This window comes from Rhinolophus ferrumequinum, chromosome 17, assembly GCF_004115265.2.
Source record: "Rhinolophus ferrumequinum isolate MPI-CBG mRhiFer1 chromosome 17, mRhiFer1_v1.p, whole genome shotgun sequence".
NCBI classification, from domain to species: Eukaryota; Metazoa; Chordata; class Mammalia; order Chiroptera; family Rhinolophidae; genus Rhinolophus; species Rhinolophus ferrumequinum.
In genome coordinates, this window is record NC_046300.1 from 3473155 (window position 1) to 3491274 (window position 18120).

The 18120-nt window shown below is 43.5% G+C and overlaps 1 protein-coding gene and 1 long non-coding RNA gene across 9 annotated transcripts in view; one reads left to right on the forward strand and one right to left on the reverse strand.

Annotated features, from left to right (window-relative positions):
- The window catches only part of CNTN4 (contactin 4), a 795376-nt gene that overhangs the window by 718645 nt on the left and 58611 nt on the right, over positions 1 to 18120 (forward strand). For all 8 annotated transcript variants that reach the window (XM_033132994.1, XM_033132996.1, XM_033132995.1 and 5 more), the window contains one exon: positions 11354 to 11481. In XM_033132994.1, coding sequence (XP_032988885.1) covers positions 11354 to 11481 — 128 coding nt within the window. The remainder of the gene's footprint in view (positions 1 to 11353; positions 11482 to 18120) is intronic.
- Positions 13560 to 16613, reverse strand: LOC117037201 (uncharacterized). The gene is made up of 3 exons (XR_004425477.1): positions 16502 to 16613; positions 15362 to 15559; positions 13560 to 14322 (listed from the first exon to the last, which is right to left on the reverse strand). It is a non-coding gene; the product is annotated as an uncharacterized LOC117037201 (long non-coding RNA).

Below are 18120 nucleotides of genomic sequence, written 5' to 3' on the forward strand. Positions count from 1 at the left end.
AGTAGAAATGATCTAAAGTTTCTCTATTCACTTACTTTGATTTTAAACTTTGAGCCACTTAAAGAAAATATGGTGACGGGAATTACAACGACGCAGAAAAGAATAGTAACAATGACCGCTGCAGCTGATGCGTATTAAGTGCCCACTAAGGGCCACCGCCGTTGTGAATGTTTCACGGGGACTTTCACATTTTACCTTCTCAGAATCCTCTGAGAAATAGGTGCTACTGTTCTGACTCCCGTTTGAGAGATGGTAAGTGAGCCCAGCGAGGATAAGAGACTTTCCCACAAATATTGGAACAAGGAGTCGAGCTGTCTGGTGGTACATGAATGAGGCACCAGGGAATTGGGGGGAGCTTAGATTATGTGACCGTTAAAGTTGCTGGATTGAGGGGTTCGGGAGGATAGGTGAAAGGGGTGGGATTAAGAGGAACAAATTGGTAGTTGCAGAGTAATCGTGGCGATGGGAGAGCACACCACAGGAAATAGAGTTGGTAGTACTGTAATAACTGTGCCTGGTGGCAGGTGGGTACTGGATTTATTGGGTGATCGCATCATCAGTTATGTGAATGTCTAATCACTGTGTTGTACACCTGAAACTAACGTAATATTTTGTGTCCACTGTAATTGACAAAATTTAAAACTATTTTTAAAAAGAGAAATATATGACCGGTAAGGTGACGTAGTTATGGAGCTTCGGTTCTTCCACAGAAGACAGAAGTGGTAAGGGCCGCAAGTGTACAAGGAGGGAGGGGTCTTGGGAATTGAATTGTAGCTGGACCCGGACGGTGGTGTTCTATCGTGATAGGTGCGGGAACTAGGAGATTCTTTGATTTGTTAGAAATGTTATAAAGTTCTTAGATGAGGAGTTGAAGCAAGTAAACTGTGATCCTGCTATTCCCCAATGGTTGCAAGTTGGGTTCACGATAAAATGAAAACATTTTGTTTTCCTAGCATTGCTGTTTGCATTAGAGAAACCTCTCCTCACTAAATTACGTAATCCATATAGTGGCCCTCCCTTTCTAATTAATAATTATTATTTGACTTCCAGGCCTTTTAGTTACTTAGGGGTAAAGGATTCTAGGATTACAACTTCCAGTCATGTTTTTATACATTCTCTCCTTTTGCTTCCGCTTTCAGACTTTAAACATCAATTCTCAATATTAGGAAAAGCAATGTCCACCATAAAATCAGAAAGCAAAAACAAACCAAAAAAGTATTTAATTATGACCCAAGATCTAATGGCCAATTAAAGGAATACCTCTTTCATGTTTCCATGTTCATATAATGTGTTTTGCCTCTTGTTTTCTTTCTTTCTTATACCCCCCACTACTGCAGTATGGTAGAAAGAGTCCCGGCTTGGTAGTAAGATCTGAGTACGAAACTGTACTCCATCTTTTATCAACTGCACAGCCATTGGATTTTTTATTTACTTCTTTGGATTTCCTTTTTCTCAACTGGAAAACTGGCAGAATCCTGTTACTCAGGGTTGTTGTGCGGATTAAGTGTGATACAAAGTGCAAACACCCAACAGCACCCAACAATGCATCACAGGTGTGAAATAAATGTGCTCAGCACCTCAGCATACGCCACACTCAATTAATCATCTAGTCCTCTGGGTCTGCTGGTCCATTTCTGTGATTTCTTCTTCTTTATTTCCATTTATTTCTAGAGACAGCTGCATTTGGCTATCAGACTGTGCTTTTACCAGCTATCCTGTGTCCTAAGACAGTGTGTGTTTATTTTATAATACTTCCTGAGTGCCTAGTAATTTAATAAGATTTTCCTCATTATAAAAGTAATATTACTTATTATGATACTCTGATAAAAATACATACAAATACAAAAAGTAGAATATGATTTCAGAGAAGGTATTCATCTTCACCATGCCTTTTAGATCTGTGTTGAAATTGTCTCGAGTCAGATGTTCCTGGAAGAAAGGAATTCTAGGAGACATAGAGAGATCCCGCAAAATTTAAGGGTGGCAATTTAAGAGACAAATTTTAGAGAAAAATATATCCTTTACTTTATTTCTTTCTTCCTAAAACATGGTGTTTTCAGTGTTATTTTCTTACCACATAAATAAATAGAATTATAAGCTTTTACCTGCCCAAGAAAAGTATCCCCACGTCCATCCATGATAGTCACAAGGAATAATTCAAATTGACTCTACGATGTTTAATCCTTATTCCACCCTGAGCAGATAGTTCCTTCCAGGTTAGTTTACGGAGCTGTTACTATTGGTTTTCAGAGGAAGTGAGACCTGCATCATAGGTTAAACGAACAGGCGTTTATTTTCTCTTTCGAGCGGTGCTGCAGGCAAGGGGTGATAGGCTCGGAACCGCTGGTTGGTCTTTGGGCAGGTGGAAGCTCACAGCTTGTTCAGAGGTTTATTAAACTCAACTCTTACCACAGAAAGCAAATTATCTCTCAGGGCACTTTGTCACTGGGTGTCTGTTCAATAGCGATGTCTGTTGCCGCCACAGACTCCATGGAAAGATCAATGACAGGTTGGCCTGAGAGTGCCCTTGGAGGAGGTCTGTTCCCATGGAACTTCACTTCAATCCGTAATCCAAAGCCTTTTACTTGAGATGGGGAGCAAAGCCATCTTCTAGGGCTTTCAGTGGGCTCTTCAGGAACTGCACAGAGCACTCTTTCTTTCCATAGATTGAACTAATTCACTGTCTCCAATCAAGCTGAGCGTTTCCATGTATCTTTTGAAATTCACCGTGTAAACTCAGGCAAATTCCAGATAAAACCGTATGAGGGCTCTCCAGACCCAAAAGCGTGTCTAAGAGATTTATTACAGGAACTGTCCCACATAATTATGGAAGCCGAGAAGTCCCACGACCTGCCATCTGCAAGCTGGAGACCCAGGACAGCTGGTGGTGTGATTCAGAGTGAGTTCCAAGGCCTGAGAACGGGGGGCACTGGCAGTGTGGGTCCCCGTTGAGAGTGGAGGTCTCAGAACCAGGATCGCCGACCAAGGCCAGGAGGAGATGGGCGTCTCAGCTCAAATGGAGAGAACGGGTTCTCCCTTCCTCCACCTTTGTGCTCTATCAGGCCCTCCAAGGGTTGGATGAGGCCCACACTGGGGAGGGCAGTCCTTACTCAGTCTGCTGATTCAAACACTAATTTCTTCCTGCAACACTGGCCCAGACACACTCAGATTTCACGTTTTACCAGCTCTCCGAGCATCCCTTAGCCCAGTCAAGTTGCCACATAAAATTAACCCTCACAAAACTTAAAATACCTTTTGGATTTCATTAACCTAGAAGCCCATTTAAACCAAAACGAGTCCTGTTTTCCCCTTCAGAGCCGAGTCTTGGTGTGTTTTGCTCATGTCTGCAGCACACCAATGCCAGTTCATGGGCCAGCGTGTCCTTAGTTCTCAGCGGGCACTCAGCCAGCGTGGTGCCGAGTCCACCTGTCTCCAAGTCTGTTGGTCACAGCCAAATTCCTGTTGATGGACGGGCTGAGTATATACATCTTTGTCTTTGTGTCCTCATAGCCACCTCTCCATACCTTCAAGATTTTGACAACCCAATTTTGGCTATAATTTTAATATCAAAATAAATATTAATTAAGTGGCCAGGTTAACAACAACAAAAAAACACAACAAAAAATAGAAGATCTAGTTTAATCCAACAAATAAACAAACTGGCTTAATTAAAGAAGAAATTAAAATTGCAGGTAGGCCGTAATTTTGGTTTTCCTGTTGGACTCTACTATTTTACACATTATTCATTACCACCCCAGATCTGTCCTTCAGACTCTGCATTTAAGTCCATGTTTCCCCAAAATTAAGACCGAGTCTTTTAGCGTATTTCCCCAAAAATAAAACCAGGTCTTATATTCATTTTTGCTCCAAAAGGCACGTTAGAGCATATTTTCAAAGGATGTCTTATCTTTTCATGTACAACCAGCTACATTTATTCAAATACAGTCATGTCATCTTCTTCTGGAATGTTGTCATAACGTACTAAATGCATCCGTCTGGCTGACGATCTTAACTGGGGCTTATTTTTGGGGTAGGTTTTATTTTCGGGAACACACAGTTGTGAAGATACCACTGAAAGAACGATAATTTCAGGTGTCTGCTAGATGCTATTGGGGAAAGGCCAGGCCCACACGGAGGCCCGCACTGACTAGCAAGCACGTGTGTTGGTGCTAGCCCGTGGACGCTAACCCACCTCTGCATCACTCCCTCTCCCTGTCCTCTAAAGGCTACAGAGGCGGCTGGCTCAATCCAGGCCAACAGCCCTGGTGACTGTCCTCTCTTGCCTGCTGGAGGTTGAAAAACATCCCCCTAAATTTCATGTCTACCCAAAGCCTTAGAATGTAACCTCATTTGGAAGTAAGTTCTTTGCTTCAAACTGAGATGTAATCACATGGAGATGAGGTCATACTGGATAGGGGTGGGTCCTCGTCAGGCAACCAGTGTCCTAGTAGAAAAAAGGAAATGTGGATACAGACATATGTACAGAGGGAAGACATCGTGAAGAGACACGTAGGAAGAACACCCAGCGACGAGGGAGGCAGAGGTTGGAGAGATGCATCTAGAAGCCAAGGAATGCGTAGGACTGCTGTCACCAGAAGAGAGCTAGGAGAGGGGAGAGGAAGGATTCTCCTTCAGAGCCTCCGAAAGGAACCACCTCTGCCAGCACCTTGATGTCAGACTTCTAGCTTCCAGAACTGTGGGACAATGAATTTCTATTGTTTTAAGGCAGCCAGTTTGTGAGACTTCGCGATGGCAGCCCTAGAACATGAATCAATGCCCGATTCCCCTCCTGCTCCATTGCTCTGTTCTCTCGTGTGGTGCGTCTGGGGAAGAGACAATCCAGGAGGGAGGGAAGTATGGCCTTAACCCCAAAGGCCCTTTGATGAGGGGCCGGCTGTGGGCGTGCAGCCCTGTACCTCCTCACTAGGGGTAGTTTGGGGACATCTGGCAGAACTGGCCTCATTCTAGGGCACCACTGGTGGCCTCCTGGGGACCAGCTTCCTGGGACAGTTCCGCCATCCTGCCAGTTTGCTTCAGCAGACAAGTAGCAGTGCTTCTATTAACCAGGCTTGAGGTTTTCTATCCTATCTCAGCGCTCCAGGCATGTTGACCTCCCTCGTAACATGTAAACCTAGCCTTTCACGTTCAGGCTTTCAACTTTCAAACATGTTTTCTGGAACTCATCAAGAGCAAAAGCAAGGGAAAGGCCATTATGACCCTTTGAAGTTGTTTACATTGCACGTAATTTTAAGCAAGTTACAGTATCCTCGATCTAACTACATTAAAGATGATTTCAAATTTAACTGAATAGTTTGATATTTCCGTTGTGTGTTGGTTGAGAGGAAATTATTATTTTGAATTCAGATATTTATGTATTTATTTATGTATCAAATGTATTGGGGTGACATTGGTTAGTAACATTGTATAGGTTTCAAATGTACCTTTCCATAGTACGTCATCTGTGTATTACATCCTGTGTTATTATTAATCCATCATTACCTCTTTTGCAGATTTTCTGAGTTGACTTTTAAAGGGATTTACTCCTAAGGAAGTGTTTCCTTGTGATTCAGAGTCAGGCGGGGATGTGGTGCCTCTGTCACCTTCCGTTGGGCTTCCATGCAGAACTGCTTAGAGAATCACAGGGCACCACTTGGGGATAACCCTCCTGTACAGGGCGGTAGAATATTGTGGAGTTGGCAGCTTTTGTCATCTGTTACTAAAAAGGAAAGATCAGCATTTTTTAAAGCTCCAGTGTCCCCAGACTGGTTTTGATTTATAAGACTGACAAGGTCAGCTCTTCAATGGCTGTAACCCAGAGCCTCATATTAAGAAAGAGAGATTCAATTTGTCTCACCGTTCCAGAGATGCCCCTAGCCTCTGAGGATCTGAAATCTCCAAATGACACTGGGAGGACGGCTGCTTCTCTATGCAGCCCGTCATTTACTGGGCTGTGAATGAGATGACCTCTTTTCAGGTAGGGAAAATGAAGTCCTGGGTCACACCTTTATTTTCACTCCTTGCTGCTTTATCATCTTTGATTTTCCTTTGATACTCTCATTGATTTAAAAAACACCTACAGGTAGGTCACTGCTAATCATTCTGAGTGCGGAATGGATTTACATTTTCAATTCCTTTTATCTAAGGCTATCACTGTTAATGAGGATTAGGAGAGGCTCAAAGTTCAATATCAAGCTGATAGCTACAGGTCAGTCAACAGTCTGAAATGGGGAAAGTAAGATGAAATGGAAACCTCAACATCTGAAGAGGAAATAAACATGAAAACAAAACCATCCTTAGACTGGATTCAGGTACTCTGTTCACAGGGAAAAAAAAGGAATGTGGAAATATTGGTTGTAAAACCCCTTTTCTAAGTTGTTATAAGATCTTAATTAAAAGGAAGCAAGTATCTCCACGTTCTGTTGAGTTGCATATCAGAAGTTCTTTGAAGTAGTCCAAATTAGCACCCCAAGGCCAAATGCTAGCTTTAATGCTAATCCCTCACTCATGAAAATCCTATATAACAAATTAAAAGCACCAGGTCGTTGTATATTTAGCTTTTATCTACACAAATAAGTGGCCAAAGGTATCATAGCTGTGTACGAGGAAAGCTCAGGTGAACTTTTTCATTCTCAGAAGTCTGGGCTTATTCCTCCACAGTGGAGTTCGTCGTCTTCTAGCCACAAGTTCTGCAGGGACAGCCTCGGAATCACCTGCTGAACCCTTTCCTTCTCCTCCAATGTCACTGCCAGCATCTCCCGAACAAATCCAGTACTTTAAGGGATTGGCCCTGTCCGGTTGTAAGGGCTTAAAACCCAATGTCTGGTATCTTAACTTATTGGTTCATACAACAAGGCATCTGAGGGAAGCTGCTGGGTTTCACGGGGATGTAAAGAGGTTGAAAGGTGCCATAAGGTCTCTGCCTCGTCCTCCCTTCCCTGTCCTCCTTTCCCCTCCCCTCCCCGTCCTCTCCCCCTCCTCTCGCTTCCCCTCCCCCCTCCTTCTCTCCCTTTTCCTTCCCCTTCGCCCTCCTCCCCTTCTCCCTCCCTCTCTCCGTCCTCTCCCCTCCCCTTCCCTCTCCCTCTCCCTCTCCCCTCTCAGGCTCTGCTTGTCTTTGCTTGGCTTCTTTAAGGCATGCTTTCTCGGTATGTCAGACAAGATGACTGCCAACAGTTCTAGATCCCCATTTCCAAACTGAACCATCCAGCAGAGAGAGAGTGTGCTCAGACAGCTCCTGGTTTCGGTGGCATGCCCATCCGTAAACCATCACTGCGCACAGGAACACAGGGTCTCCTGATGGCCAGGCCTCAATCCCGCCCATCTGCACACTGCAGACAGTATGGGAAACAGCTTCCCACTGGAAGAGGCAGTACCTCTGGTACTAGGACTCATGGAAATGTCTGTGTGATGGTATAGAACCCTTGGGCACCACTTCCTGATGTACAACCATCTGAGCTCCTCCTGACTTAGACAGGCCTCGTATCCAGGAAGCGTTCGGTAGATATCTGTGAATGGAGGATTCAGCTGTAGTCCTCCGTGACCATCAGTGTCCCCCAGGTGCTTCCTCAGGCGTAATGATGTGCTGTAGGACTTTGGAGGACAGAGCGGATTTGTGGCACTCTTGGCCTTAACAGAGTCCTTTATTCATGTTTGAAACAACGGATCCAGGAGGACACAGAGTTTTAGTTACCAGAACATTCAGCTCATGCACTTAATATGGGACCTTCCCACTGCCAGGCACTGTTCTGAGCTCTGCACATCTCTGCAACAGCCCTCTGAGACATGGTTACTTTTATCATCCCATGACTCAAATAAGGAAATTTAGGTCCATTGACTTATCCAAAGTCCCATAGCTCAGAAGTGGCACAAGCCTGATTTGAGTTAGTTCAGTTCAGTCCCAGGGTTTATGTTCCTAGTCACTACACTATGTTGCTTGGATAAGAAAGTGGTTGAATTTCACAAAAGAACAGTTCCTCCAACATCATATTATACCACATTTGGATAATACCTTGGGAGAAGAAGCAATCACGGCAATTTGATGGGATTTAATGAAGGCTACTCAATGCTCCGGCTTCTGCAGAGGTCTCCATCACTGACCTTCTCCGTTGTCTGGAATTCTAGCCTTGGAGATTTTCCTCTTCTACAGGTGACAATGGGAGCACTGGACACTAAGCCCATGCCGGGCACTGATGTCTTAAAAATGAGCAATACACGAGTTTGCAGACTTATTTTGTCATTTCACAGAGCACATAGGAAAATGGACAGGGAAATTTTGGGGCGGGGCAAGAGAGCCTGTGAGAGGTGGTGAAGAGCAAACTGGTCCCACAGCTGGGGTAGCGACAATGTGTCCTTTGTGCAGTGGAAATACCAAAACTAAGGGTGCAGGAATGGAAATGATACTGGGAACAACATTTTACAGAACTTTACAGTTAACAGAACTTTCCACGTGTCTCATTGTAGAAGATAATCATAGGACCCTGTGAGATTAAAGAAAGAAAAGCTGACATAGAGCAGTACCTCCCTGAGGAGACATTTTTGATTGTCACGACGTGGGGGCAGGGGCGGAACTGCTGCAGTCTCGTGGGTCGGGGATAGGGGTGCTGCTAAATGTCCTCCTCAGGAGAAGGAACTGTCTGGTCCCAACGTGTCAAGGCTGAGAGACCGTGTCTTAGTGCGTCAGTAATTCGGCCAGGCCATTAGCAAGTATCAGATCAAGACTGGAACCCAGGGCATCGGATGACACATCCTTTGCTTGTCTCCCGTAGCCTTTGGCGTTACACAGTGTGATCCAGGTGATGGCTTTATGTCTTGGGAATTACAACAGCACCACTTCAAATGGTGCAAATTATTGAGAGCCCTGGGTCCCTTGAGAGCATCAGCTCACCCCTTACTGTTAAATCTGTCCCACGCCTATGTCACCTCATGGAAGATGACTTCATATCCAAAACACAGATGTCACCTTCCTTACTGAGTGCCCATCTGCCCCCATTTCACAGTTTGCAACAGATTATTTTATAAACAGGACTATGATTAACTCCTCTAAAGCTGTTTTTGTAATTATTGAGGTGATTAGGATTTGATCACCACTCTTTTTGTGGGTACATCTGCTGTTTGGCTAATGGGACATCAGATGGTCTTTACTGGGAACTGTTATGTGTGTGTGTCTGTGGTCTGAATGAACAAAGGGCCACCACGTCCATATCTTCTTCACTGATCTCATGACTTACCTTGCTTGTGTATAGACTTCAGATTGTCAGAAATGATAATTGGACAGGCAAAAAAGCTGATTTTATTACTATATTAAAAGGAAGTATGCTCAGAGAATATTGCTCAATTTTCCCCAGATGTACAAATGACTAAATAAGAGGACACAGTTTTAAAGATGAAAGAGAACCACCCTAATGAATACCAGGAAATGTACTAAAACTCTCCCTGACCCTCTCTGACCTAATTCTTACCATCAGTCGATCAGATTGCTGTTGTTGGCTCCGTTTTATAAATGAGGAAGCTACACTCAGAACAAGTTGCCCCCAATCACACAGCTAGAGCTGACAGAACTGGAATCTGAATGCCTGCCCCGATTGCAACATCCTTTATAGAGTTCTTACACCCTCACAGCTTCCCGTCAGCCGGGGACCTGGAACATGGGATGGGTTGTCACGAAGGCTGTAGCTTCCCCATCTCTGAGAGACTTTATGAAAAGTATGTACAGCGTCTGTGACCCAGTGTATTTGACTCTTCACCTGTGGGCTTCAAAAGCCCGGCCCAAAGTGCTATGAAACGAAACTGTGCCCGTCAGAGATCCCCTGTTCCAATTATTGGTAAAGGACTCTGTTGAGTCCTTGGCCAGTGGCATGTGTTTTAGCACTCTGAATTCCTGTCACATGTCATTGACCTTCTCAACGGATATTTATTTATTTACGTATTTACTCCGTCACTTCACAGACACTCCCAGACATCTACGACATGTCATCCCATGTATAAGCTCCACGAACCCAGTCCCTGCCCTCAGGGAAGTTCATATTCCATGTGATAAGACAGTTAACAAATAAACAAAACTTCTAGATTGTGCTTGGGAAGAAATAAAGTGGCGGCAGGAAAAGAGAATCACAGGGAAATCCACTTTTAAAATGGGAGTCAGGAAAGGTCTATAAGGAAAAGCTGCCCTTAAATTGAGGTCTTGAGAGGGGGAGAAGGTGGAAACTTCTTCCAGAGGTCAAGGCAGGCAGAAGAGGAGCTAAGCCCGAGCTGGGAAAGGGTTCCAGGTGCTCAAGGAACGTGCAGAAGGACGTGTGACTGGAGTTCATCAAATGGTCACAGATGAGAATGAAATCAAGTCAGCAGGGAGAGGTCCTGGAGGTTCTAGAAAGGAATTTATTCTGAGCACAGTGGGGAGCCGGGGTCACTATTTCAACCCGGGAGTGAGGCCATCTGATTTGTATTTTAAAAGAATGCATTGGGAGAGCAAGTGTAGAATTGGGCAGATCACTGAGGACAGTTTCCGGGGGCTTCCTGAGAAGGAGGGAGCAGAAGAAATAGGAAGAAGTAGGTAAATCTGCAAGATATAGTAGCGATTGAACAGACACTTAGGTTGAATGAGCTACCTGTGAACATTTTTTATTTCTCTGACCAGCCTCTAAGCCACGTCTTACTCAACTTTCCAGCTGCTGCTTCTGCTGTCGTCATGTTGAAAACAGGCTTCTCTAGAATCCTCCCTGGTCCAGCCTTGTGTCTGTCAGAGAAAGTGATACCTTCTCAGCACGTTGTAGATATTTGTTCCTACTTGTGGGGTCTGAGATGTGCTGTCCACACTTGCTATTCTGCCAAAGTCATACCATGTCGTGAAATATTTTAATTTTTTTAAGTTCACTTCTTGCCTCTCATTAAAGTATTGTCTGACCCATTTCAGAAATAACTCTATGCAATAATAGCTCACTTAATTTAAGCCTCTCATCCAGAGGAAAACAATTTCAATTATAACTCATAAAGTCACCCATCAAGGGATTTTTCTCTTCTTCCTCATTAGCAGTTTTAAGATGAATGGTGACCCACAATAAGCTTTCCCTTCAAGGAATGTGGTTAGAGCTGCCAAAAAGAAAGAGTAGCGGCCACCTATCTAATATTTGTAATAGTTATTCCAACACAATGTCAAGAGCATTTTAGCCAGAAAAGTATTACAGAGATTAAAGCCCCATATCCTAATTATATGTATGTGAACATAGACAAACACCCTAAATAAAGATGAAGTTGTCGAATGGTGTAGCTGTGATTTATAGTAGGAAAGATGACATGAATAATTTGCAGTTAGTTGTATGCGATAAACTCACCGTTTGGGGTTCATTTGCTTTGATTTCAGAATTACCATTTCTGAAGATGGAAGCCTCAGAATCATCAATGTGACTAAATCAGATGCTGGGAGCTACACCTGTGTAGCCACTAACCATTTTGGAACTGCAAGCAGCACTGGGAACTTGATAGTGAAAGGTAATGACTCAGCCAGACAACGCATACATTAATATTATTCTATTATCATTTCTAATAATGTAATCTATAGAAGTGGTGCCATTCATATTAATATGAGCAGATATCGCTGCTAAATTAATTCATCATGGCGAACATGATACGATTCATACTTCTTAGAGAAGGGTGGGTGATGACTGTGATGGAAAGGCTATCTTTTTCAGAATCATCCAGCGCAATTCGGAGAATTACAGCCATTGTATCTATTACGGTATTGTAACTAATACTATCTTCAGTCCTTTAATTAAATTTCCTTCAAGTCTCTGTAGATTTGAAATTCATATCTAGGAAGACTGTGCTAACAAATTAAAAACCCATGATTCAAATACTATTTTTAGCAAGCATTGTTTAAACAATGACTTTGGCGGTTTTTAGAAGTTCTGCCCCAGTTACTCAGAGATGCGGACGCCGATTATTCTGCTAATAAAGGGCTTTGATCACCTCTGTGCTTTGCTGCAGTCACTAGTCAACCCTCTCAGTTTTAAGTTTTCCACGTCCTTTACCCTGGGTGCTTTATAGTCATGACAGAGTCTCTGATGCTGTTGCACAGCCTGTGACATCACGTGTTCCAGCACCACTGGGTTGATGGGAAGGGCTGACGGTAGTAAGTGAGAACGGTGAAGGCTGCAGTTTTCATTTATATTTTATTTTCATTCCCATCACTTTATCTCACGCCTAGTTATATATGTGGTTTGGAGTTGAAGGGGTCTTGGTGATGATGTGACTGAGGGTGACAAAGCGGGGTTGTGACTTTCTCAAGGTGACCAGCTGCCGAAAAGGGATGTGAACCCAGGAACCCTGCTTCTGCCTTCTCCGGGTTCTTTCTACTGCATTGGGAAACACTTGCACTTACTTTTCCTGTTTCTCCATAATTAATATAAATGGGTGACATCATATTAGTTCCTTTTGGCCCGTTTGTAGCTTTCTCTATAAGGTAAGAGAGCCTGAGGCAAATAAAAACATTCAAAAAGAATATTTGCCTCAATTTTAATTTAAAGAAAAAAAGTTACAAATCACCTAATTACATACTTCGGGGTGATTGGAAGTTGGAAAAGTCCTACCATTTGGGGAAGCCTTTTTATCATAAACATTTGCGTCTGTGCAGATAGAAAATTGGAAGCCCCAAAGTCAAAAGTAAATCCATGTTTAGATTGACTCCACCGATTTCAGTCTCTGAATTCTTCACTCCGAGCAATTGCATGGCATGTGACTGACTGTGTGCTCACTCTGTTTCACAGGGTAAAGGAGGAAGGTTAGAGAACCTTTGTAAAACACAATTCCAGCTAGAGGTCTTTGCTAACGTAAACTACTTCAGCTGCAAAAGGAAGCCGAGTGATCAGCCAGGACCAGGAGGGGTCCCAAGGTTTTGGAGCTGACCCCTGTTGTAGAGTATTTGTTAGTTACACAGATCTAAGAGAATCTGATCTAAGAAGCAGTTGTCTTAAGTAGTGATTAAGTAGTGATTAAGGGGCGGGGCTTGGAATGGAGAGACCTGGCTTTGAATCTTATTTCTCCCACATACTGTTAGGTTGGTGCAAAAGTAATTGCGGTTTTTGCAATTTTTTTTGAACTTTGTAAGCTGCAATTACTTTTTCACCAACCTAATAGCTCGATGGCCTTGGACAGATGATTAACCAGTGTGGGGACATTAGGGGTGTTGTGATGACTGAGATAATCCATGTTAAGTGTTTAGTACAGTGCCTGGCACCTGAGAAACAGTAGTAGTAGTTGTTGTTGTTTATATGTTAATAAAATGGCTATGCTTTTATTCTCAATCATATTGAAATGAGCATTTATGAAATGTCCACCCCAACACATTAGAATCATTAGCAAAGAGAAGCAAGCCCGCCAAAGAAATGACTGAGTGGTGAAAGATAAGACACCTACACAGAGAAACCACATGTATGCTGTTCTGTCCTGCTGAAAGTGGGGAATTTTCACATGTGGAAACAACCTATGTCCTGTATTTCATTGCCATCCTCCTCATAAACCTTGACTTCCTCAGCTCTCAAGTGATTGAGAGCTGGCAGAATGGAAGGTCCTGTTTTGCATGGGAGTTCTCACCCCAGCAGAACCTCCAGCCCCAGGACAAAGCCACTGCCGGCCACCCTGCCACTCCCCGGGCTAGTCTTGTCCTGAATCGCAGTGCAAAGCTCACAGATACACCAGTGCTGAAAGACACCATGGTCACCTTGCCTTCTAGTAAAATGTAAACAGCAATTCTGTTATAAGAGTTTTAGGCAGTTCATAGGTCAACTTTTTTTTTTTAATTTTAGTTATTCTTTCAACGTGTATTAGGAAAACATTAGTTTTCCATTTATGGCAAGGATAAAAAATATCTCCTTTTACAATGTATTTAAGTAAAGAAGGGAGTCAGTATAAAGAAACGTGTTAAGTGTGCATTATCACGTGAGGGTATGTGAAAAAAACAGCATGAAGATGGTCTATGAAGCCCGGGAAACATGAGTTACCGGCAACTTTCAGGAGAGTTCAGAGGACATGGGGAGGGGACTTAGAGGGACACGTGACAGGCTCCGTGCATCCCTGCCTCCGCGGGCCGCGTGTTTTGCTGAGGCACGTGGGGCTTTTTAAAATTGAAATTTCCTACCAGATGGGGAGAGGGAAGGACTGGGCGGGAAGACCCTGGGGCTGTGAAAAGAGGAAGGCAGAGGTGTGCAGGTGCGAGCTGTGGCAAGTGGGTCCCCGCCGCTCGCCAGGCAGAACTCATTTGTTTCAAAGGAGCCTTTTGTGTGGCCAGCGGCGCAGTCAGCTTCTCCACAGAGGTCCTCTGGTTCTTGTATTCTTCTAGATGAAGTGGGGAAAAACGGAAAGAAACATGAGCTTTACCTGGTCCATGTGTTCCCGAGGTTAACAACCGTGTTTCTATGGGCCAGGTCAGAAGGTATTAGAGAGAACCGCGCCCCCCCCCCACAGGGGGGGCTGGTTCTGACTCCAGTTAGCGTTAGCAGGAAGTGCGCATGTGCAGAGGGGCCTCCAGGTCCCTGCGAAGGACGTTAACAGACACTGAGAAAGACAGTTTAGAAACCTGCCCCAGAAGGCACGAGAAGGCCGCGAAAACTGTTCCGAGCTCCCGGTGACCTGTGCCAGGTACTGACTCACATCAAAACGCTGAGCCCCACCCCTTTCATGCAAATGGCACCATTTGACCCCAAATATGACTGAGGGCGCTGTGTTCATTCAAGTTTGAAATCTACAGAGGGACTCATTTATCAGAGAAGGTGTTCTCCAACCTAAAGAGGTGCTTGTATTCATTTTGATCTCCTGATATGTCTGGGATTAAAACACGGAAGGTCAGACATCAGAGCACATCTTCTCTGACCTTTTCACGATAATTCTATCATTAACAACACTTTTAAAATGCAATTCTCTTCCTCCCCGCCCCCACCCCCATGCTCCAGAGAGAGGCGGAAGATGGTGCAAAACACAGGGTCAGGAAGTAAAGAAGGAGAGCGGGGGACAAAGCCACTACACCAGGTACAGGAGGTTTAAAATCTGTCTGAGGCAGGCAGCGGTCAGATGGAGAAATATTCAGATGACGTGTGAGCAAGCGGCCTTCCAAGCTGCGCAAGTGTGACAGGTGCCCAGAGGGCTCTTGCTAACCATCCCATCATCTGAATTTCTACATCCTACGGATTTCATTTCTCAAGCTAGTTACAGTATATTTGCGACTTTAATTTTAAGCAAGAACAGATCTCAGACCAGACCTCCGAATCCTAATACAAAGCATAATATTTGACCTTTTGAGCAAAGATGTGCTTTAGCAATGGTGGATGTCATTAAGAACTACATGGCAGGCAGGCTGCATTGACGTGTGATGCTGTACCTGTTAGTTCACTTCTGTCTCGACAGTGGAATGAAAGGCATGCCGTTCTGCTGGACGCAGAGTCTTTGCTGTACAGGTTTCATTGGACAGTTGTGTGTAAGTGGCAGTTCGAGAGAAGAGTCACCTTGAGTATTTGTCTCGGGTGTAGTCCCGCCAGATAACTGTGGTTATCATAACTCGGCTTCTATTGATCAGCTCCTGGGCTCAAAATGAGAAGCAGGGCGTTAAGCTGTGGTTGCTGTTACCATAGTTACTCTGCTGCACTACCTCCAAAATGACCTCCTGGAACTATGGCTGGTGGTTCCAGACTACACACTGAGAAACCCCGTCCTACCCCAAAGAACGCGGTACCTGCCACCAAGCCAATGAAAGTTCAGTGAGGTGATTAGTAGAAGTGGAGGTATCCTAGGTCTCACCGCTACCCTAATAAATCTATATTTTTAATAAACACCCTAGGTGATCCTCATATAGAGCCAAGTTTGAAAACGTTCCATTTTCAGGGGTGGGCAAATGATGGCCCATGAGCCAAACCCAGCTGGGTGTCTGTTTTTGTATAGCCCAGGACCGATACAAAAGAGTGGTTACCATGTGTTTAACTGGTTGGAAAAAAAAAAAAAAAAGCGAAAAAAACATACACTATTTTGAGACCTGTAAAAATTTTATGAAATTCCCATTTTAGTGTCCACACATAAAGTTTTAGGGGAACACATCCCCGTCATCTCTTTACGTACTGACTATGGTTGATTTGCACTAAACAGCAGCAGAGTGCAATAGTCATGACAAGAGACCATGTGACATATACATTCCTACATAATAATATCCTCAATTTTGCCTCTTGACCAGCAAAGCCTAAAATACTGACTATTCAACCCCTTACGGAAGAAAATGTACTTCCCCTTTCATCTCATAACACTTTCCCTTCCCTGGATCGGTCTTCAAAATTTGGTCCAAGGTGTAGCCCAGCCAGGTTGTACACAGCTGTTATTATACCGCATGCTGATCTGCCCGAGGCTGATTCCAAGCTGGAGTTAGTCGGGGGATTTCTTTCCCAGGGCCTTAGCCTTACCCCAGTGTCAGAAGGGTTAACCTCAGTGTTTGGACACAAATTGAAAATCCAGAGAGTCAATCAGAGAAAAGTACCTTGGCAGACTCCAGGACGGTGGAGTCAGTTTGATTCTCCAGGATTCGAGGAGACCTCACGCTGCTGGAACCAGACTGTTGGGCCGGGGAGAATCTTAAAGCACAAAGCACATTAACTGGGGTTTTTCAAGACGCTAATCACTTCCTGAACTTCCCACTGTCACCAGCCAGCCGAAATCAGTTGAACTGTTCTACTTTTAGCTCAGACTGTGGTTTCCGCTTTTATTAATATATACAGAAGGTGCCAAAAAAATGTATACACATTTTAAGAAATGAAAAAACGGTATTAAAATTGTAATACTCAATATATACCAATAACAATAGATGAATACAAGTCACATTTGACTTCTGCAATTATAAGACGTGCTCAAAGTAGTTCCTATCAGCATAATTTTAATACAATTTTTTCCTTTCTTAAAATGTGTATTCATTTTTTTGGCATCCTCTGTATATTTTTTTTTTTGAAGTTGTCCTGTATACAAATTTTACCCTGATTTCATCTGGATAGAAAAAGACATTTTTGTTCTGATTGTTTAAATTAGTTTTTCATTTCGTACACAGAATTACTTTTATAAGAAAAAAATTATACTTTAACTGTCTAGAAAAAAGATTCTCAGTAGAATTTAACTACAATCACGTACACTCCTAACAAGAAGTTATTTTGTGTTCTCATTCTTCAACCCTGCAAAGTGGTGACGCTCCTGTGGCTTACTGAATACTTAATTGGTTTCTTCATTGCCAGAATCAAGAGTTTATTTATGTGTGAAAGAAAAGAGGCTATCAAATACATACATAGAGCAGACAGAAAGGAAATTTTCTTACCGGTGCTGGAGTGTCGACAGAGTTACAACAGCTCATTGTGTAAAATTCTTGTGTTAACCGTTTGACAGTGAGAATTATCACCTGCCCATGCACAGTTTCACGGACACAATAGTGTAAAGTCTTTTTGATTGGAACTTTTTTGGAAAATGTGTTTGAAGCAGCCCACATCTCCTATGTAAAATTATTCAAGGCTCTATCCATATTTGACTGGGGATCAATCAGAAATAGGTAACCAGCAGTGACGTTTGGCTGCTAACCCACAACAGAAGCTTTTCACATTGGGCCCTTATATCAGAATACATTTCCACCTAATTAGATGTCTTCCACTGGAACCAATTATTTCTAGGTGATAATTAAGAGTCTCTCTAATAGGATTAACGTAAATTCTAACCCAAGGCATCTAGAGTAGGGAGGAAAAGTTTGTTGTTAGAAAGGCTAAATGCTAATTATGATAGGTCCCCCTGGGAGAGGGACAGTGGCCAGAATATACCAATATCAGATCCTCTTCGATCTGAGAAAACCTGCCTCAGTGGAGTTGACGACAGTTAACTCCTGCGAATCCTAGAAAAAGGAAGGTGACTGTGCCTCCTGTTCTTCCTGTCTTCGCAAAGCATGCTATAACCTGGAACTCTTTTTCTACCAAGACAGGAAGCCAAGAACTTGTTGAAACACAGCATAATTATTTCCCTGGACATCCACGTGAGCGTGATGAGTACCACATAGATTTAGCAAACAGCTTGCCTTCGGCTATGTCAATCATGGATAGAACGATTCCTTTTTTGCCCAATTCTCTCTGT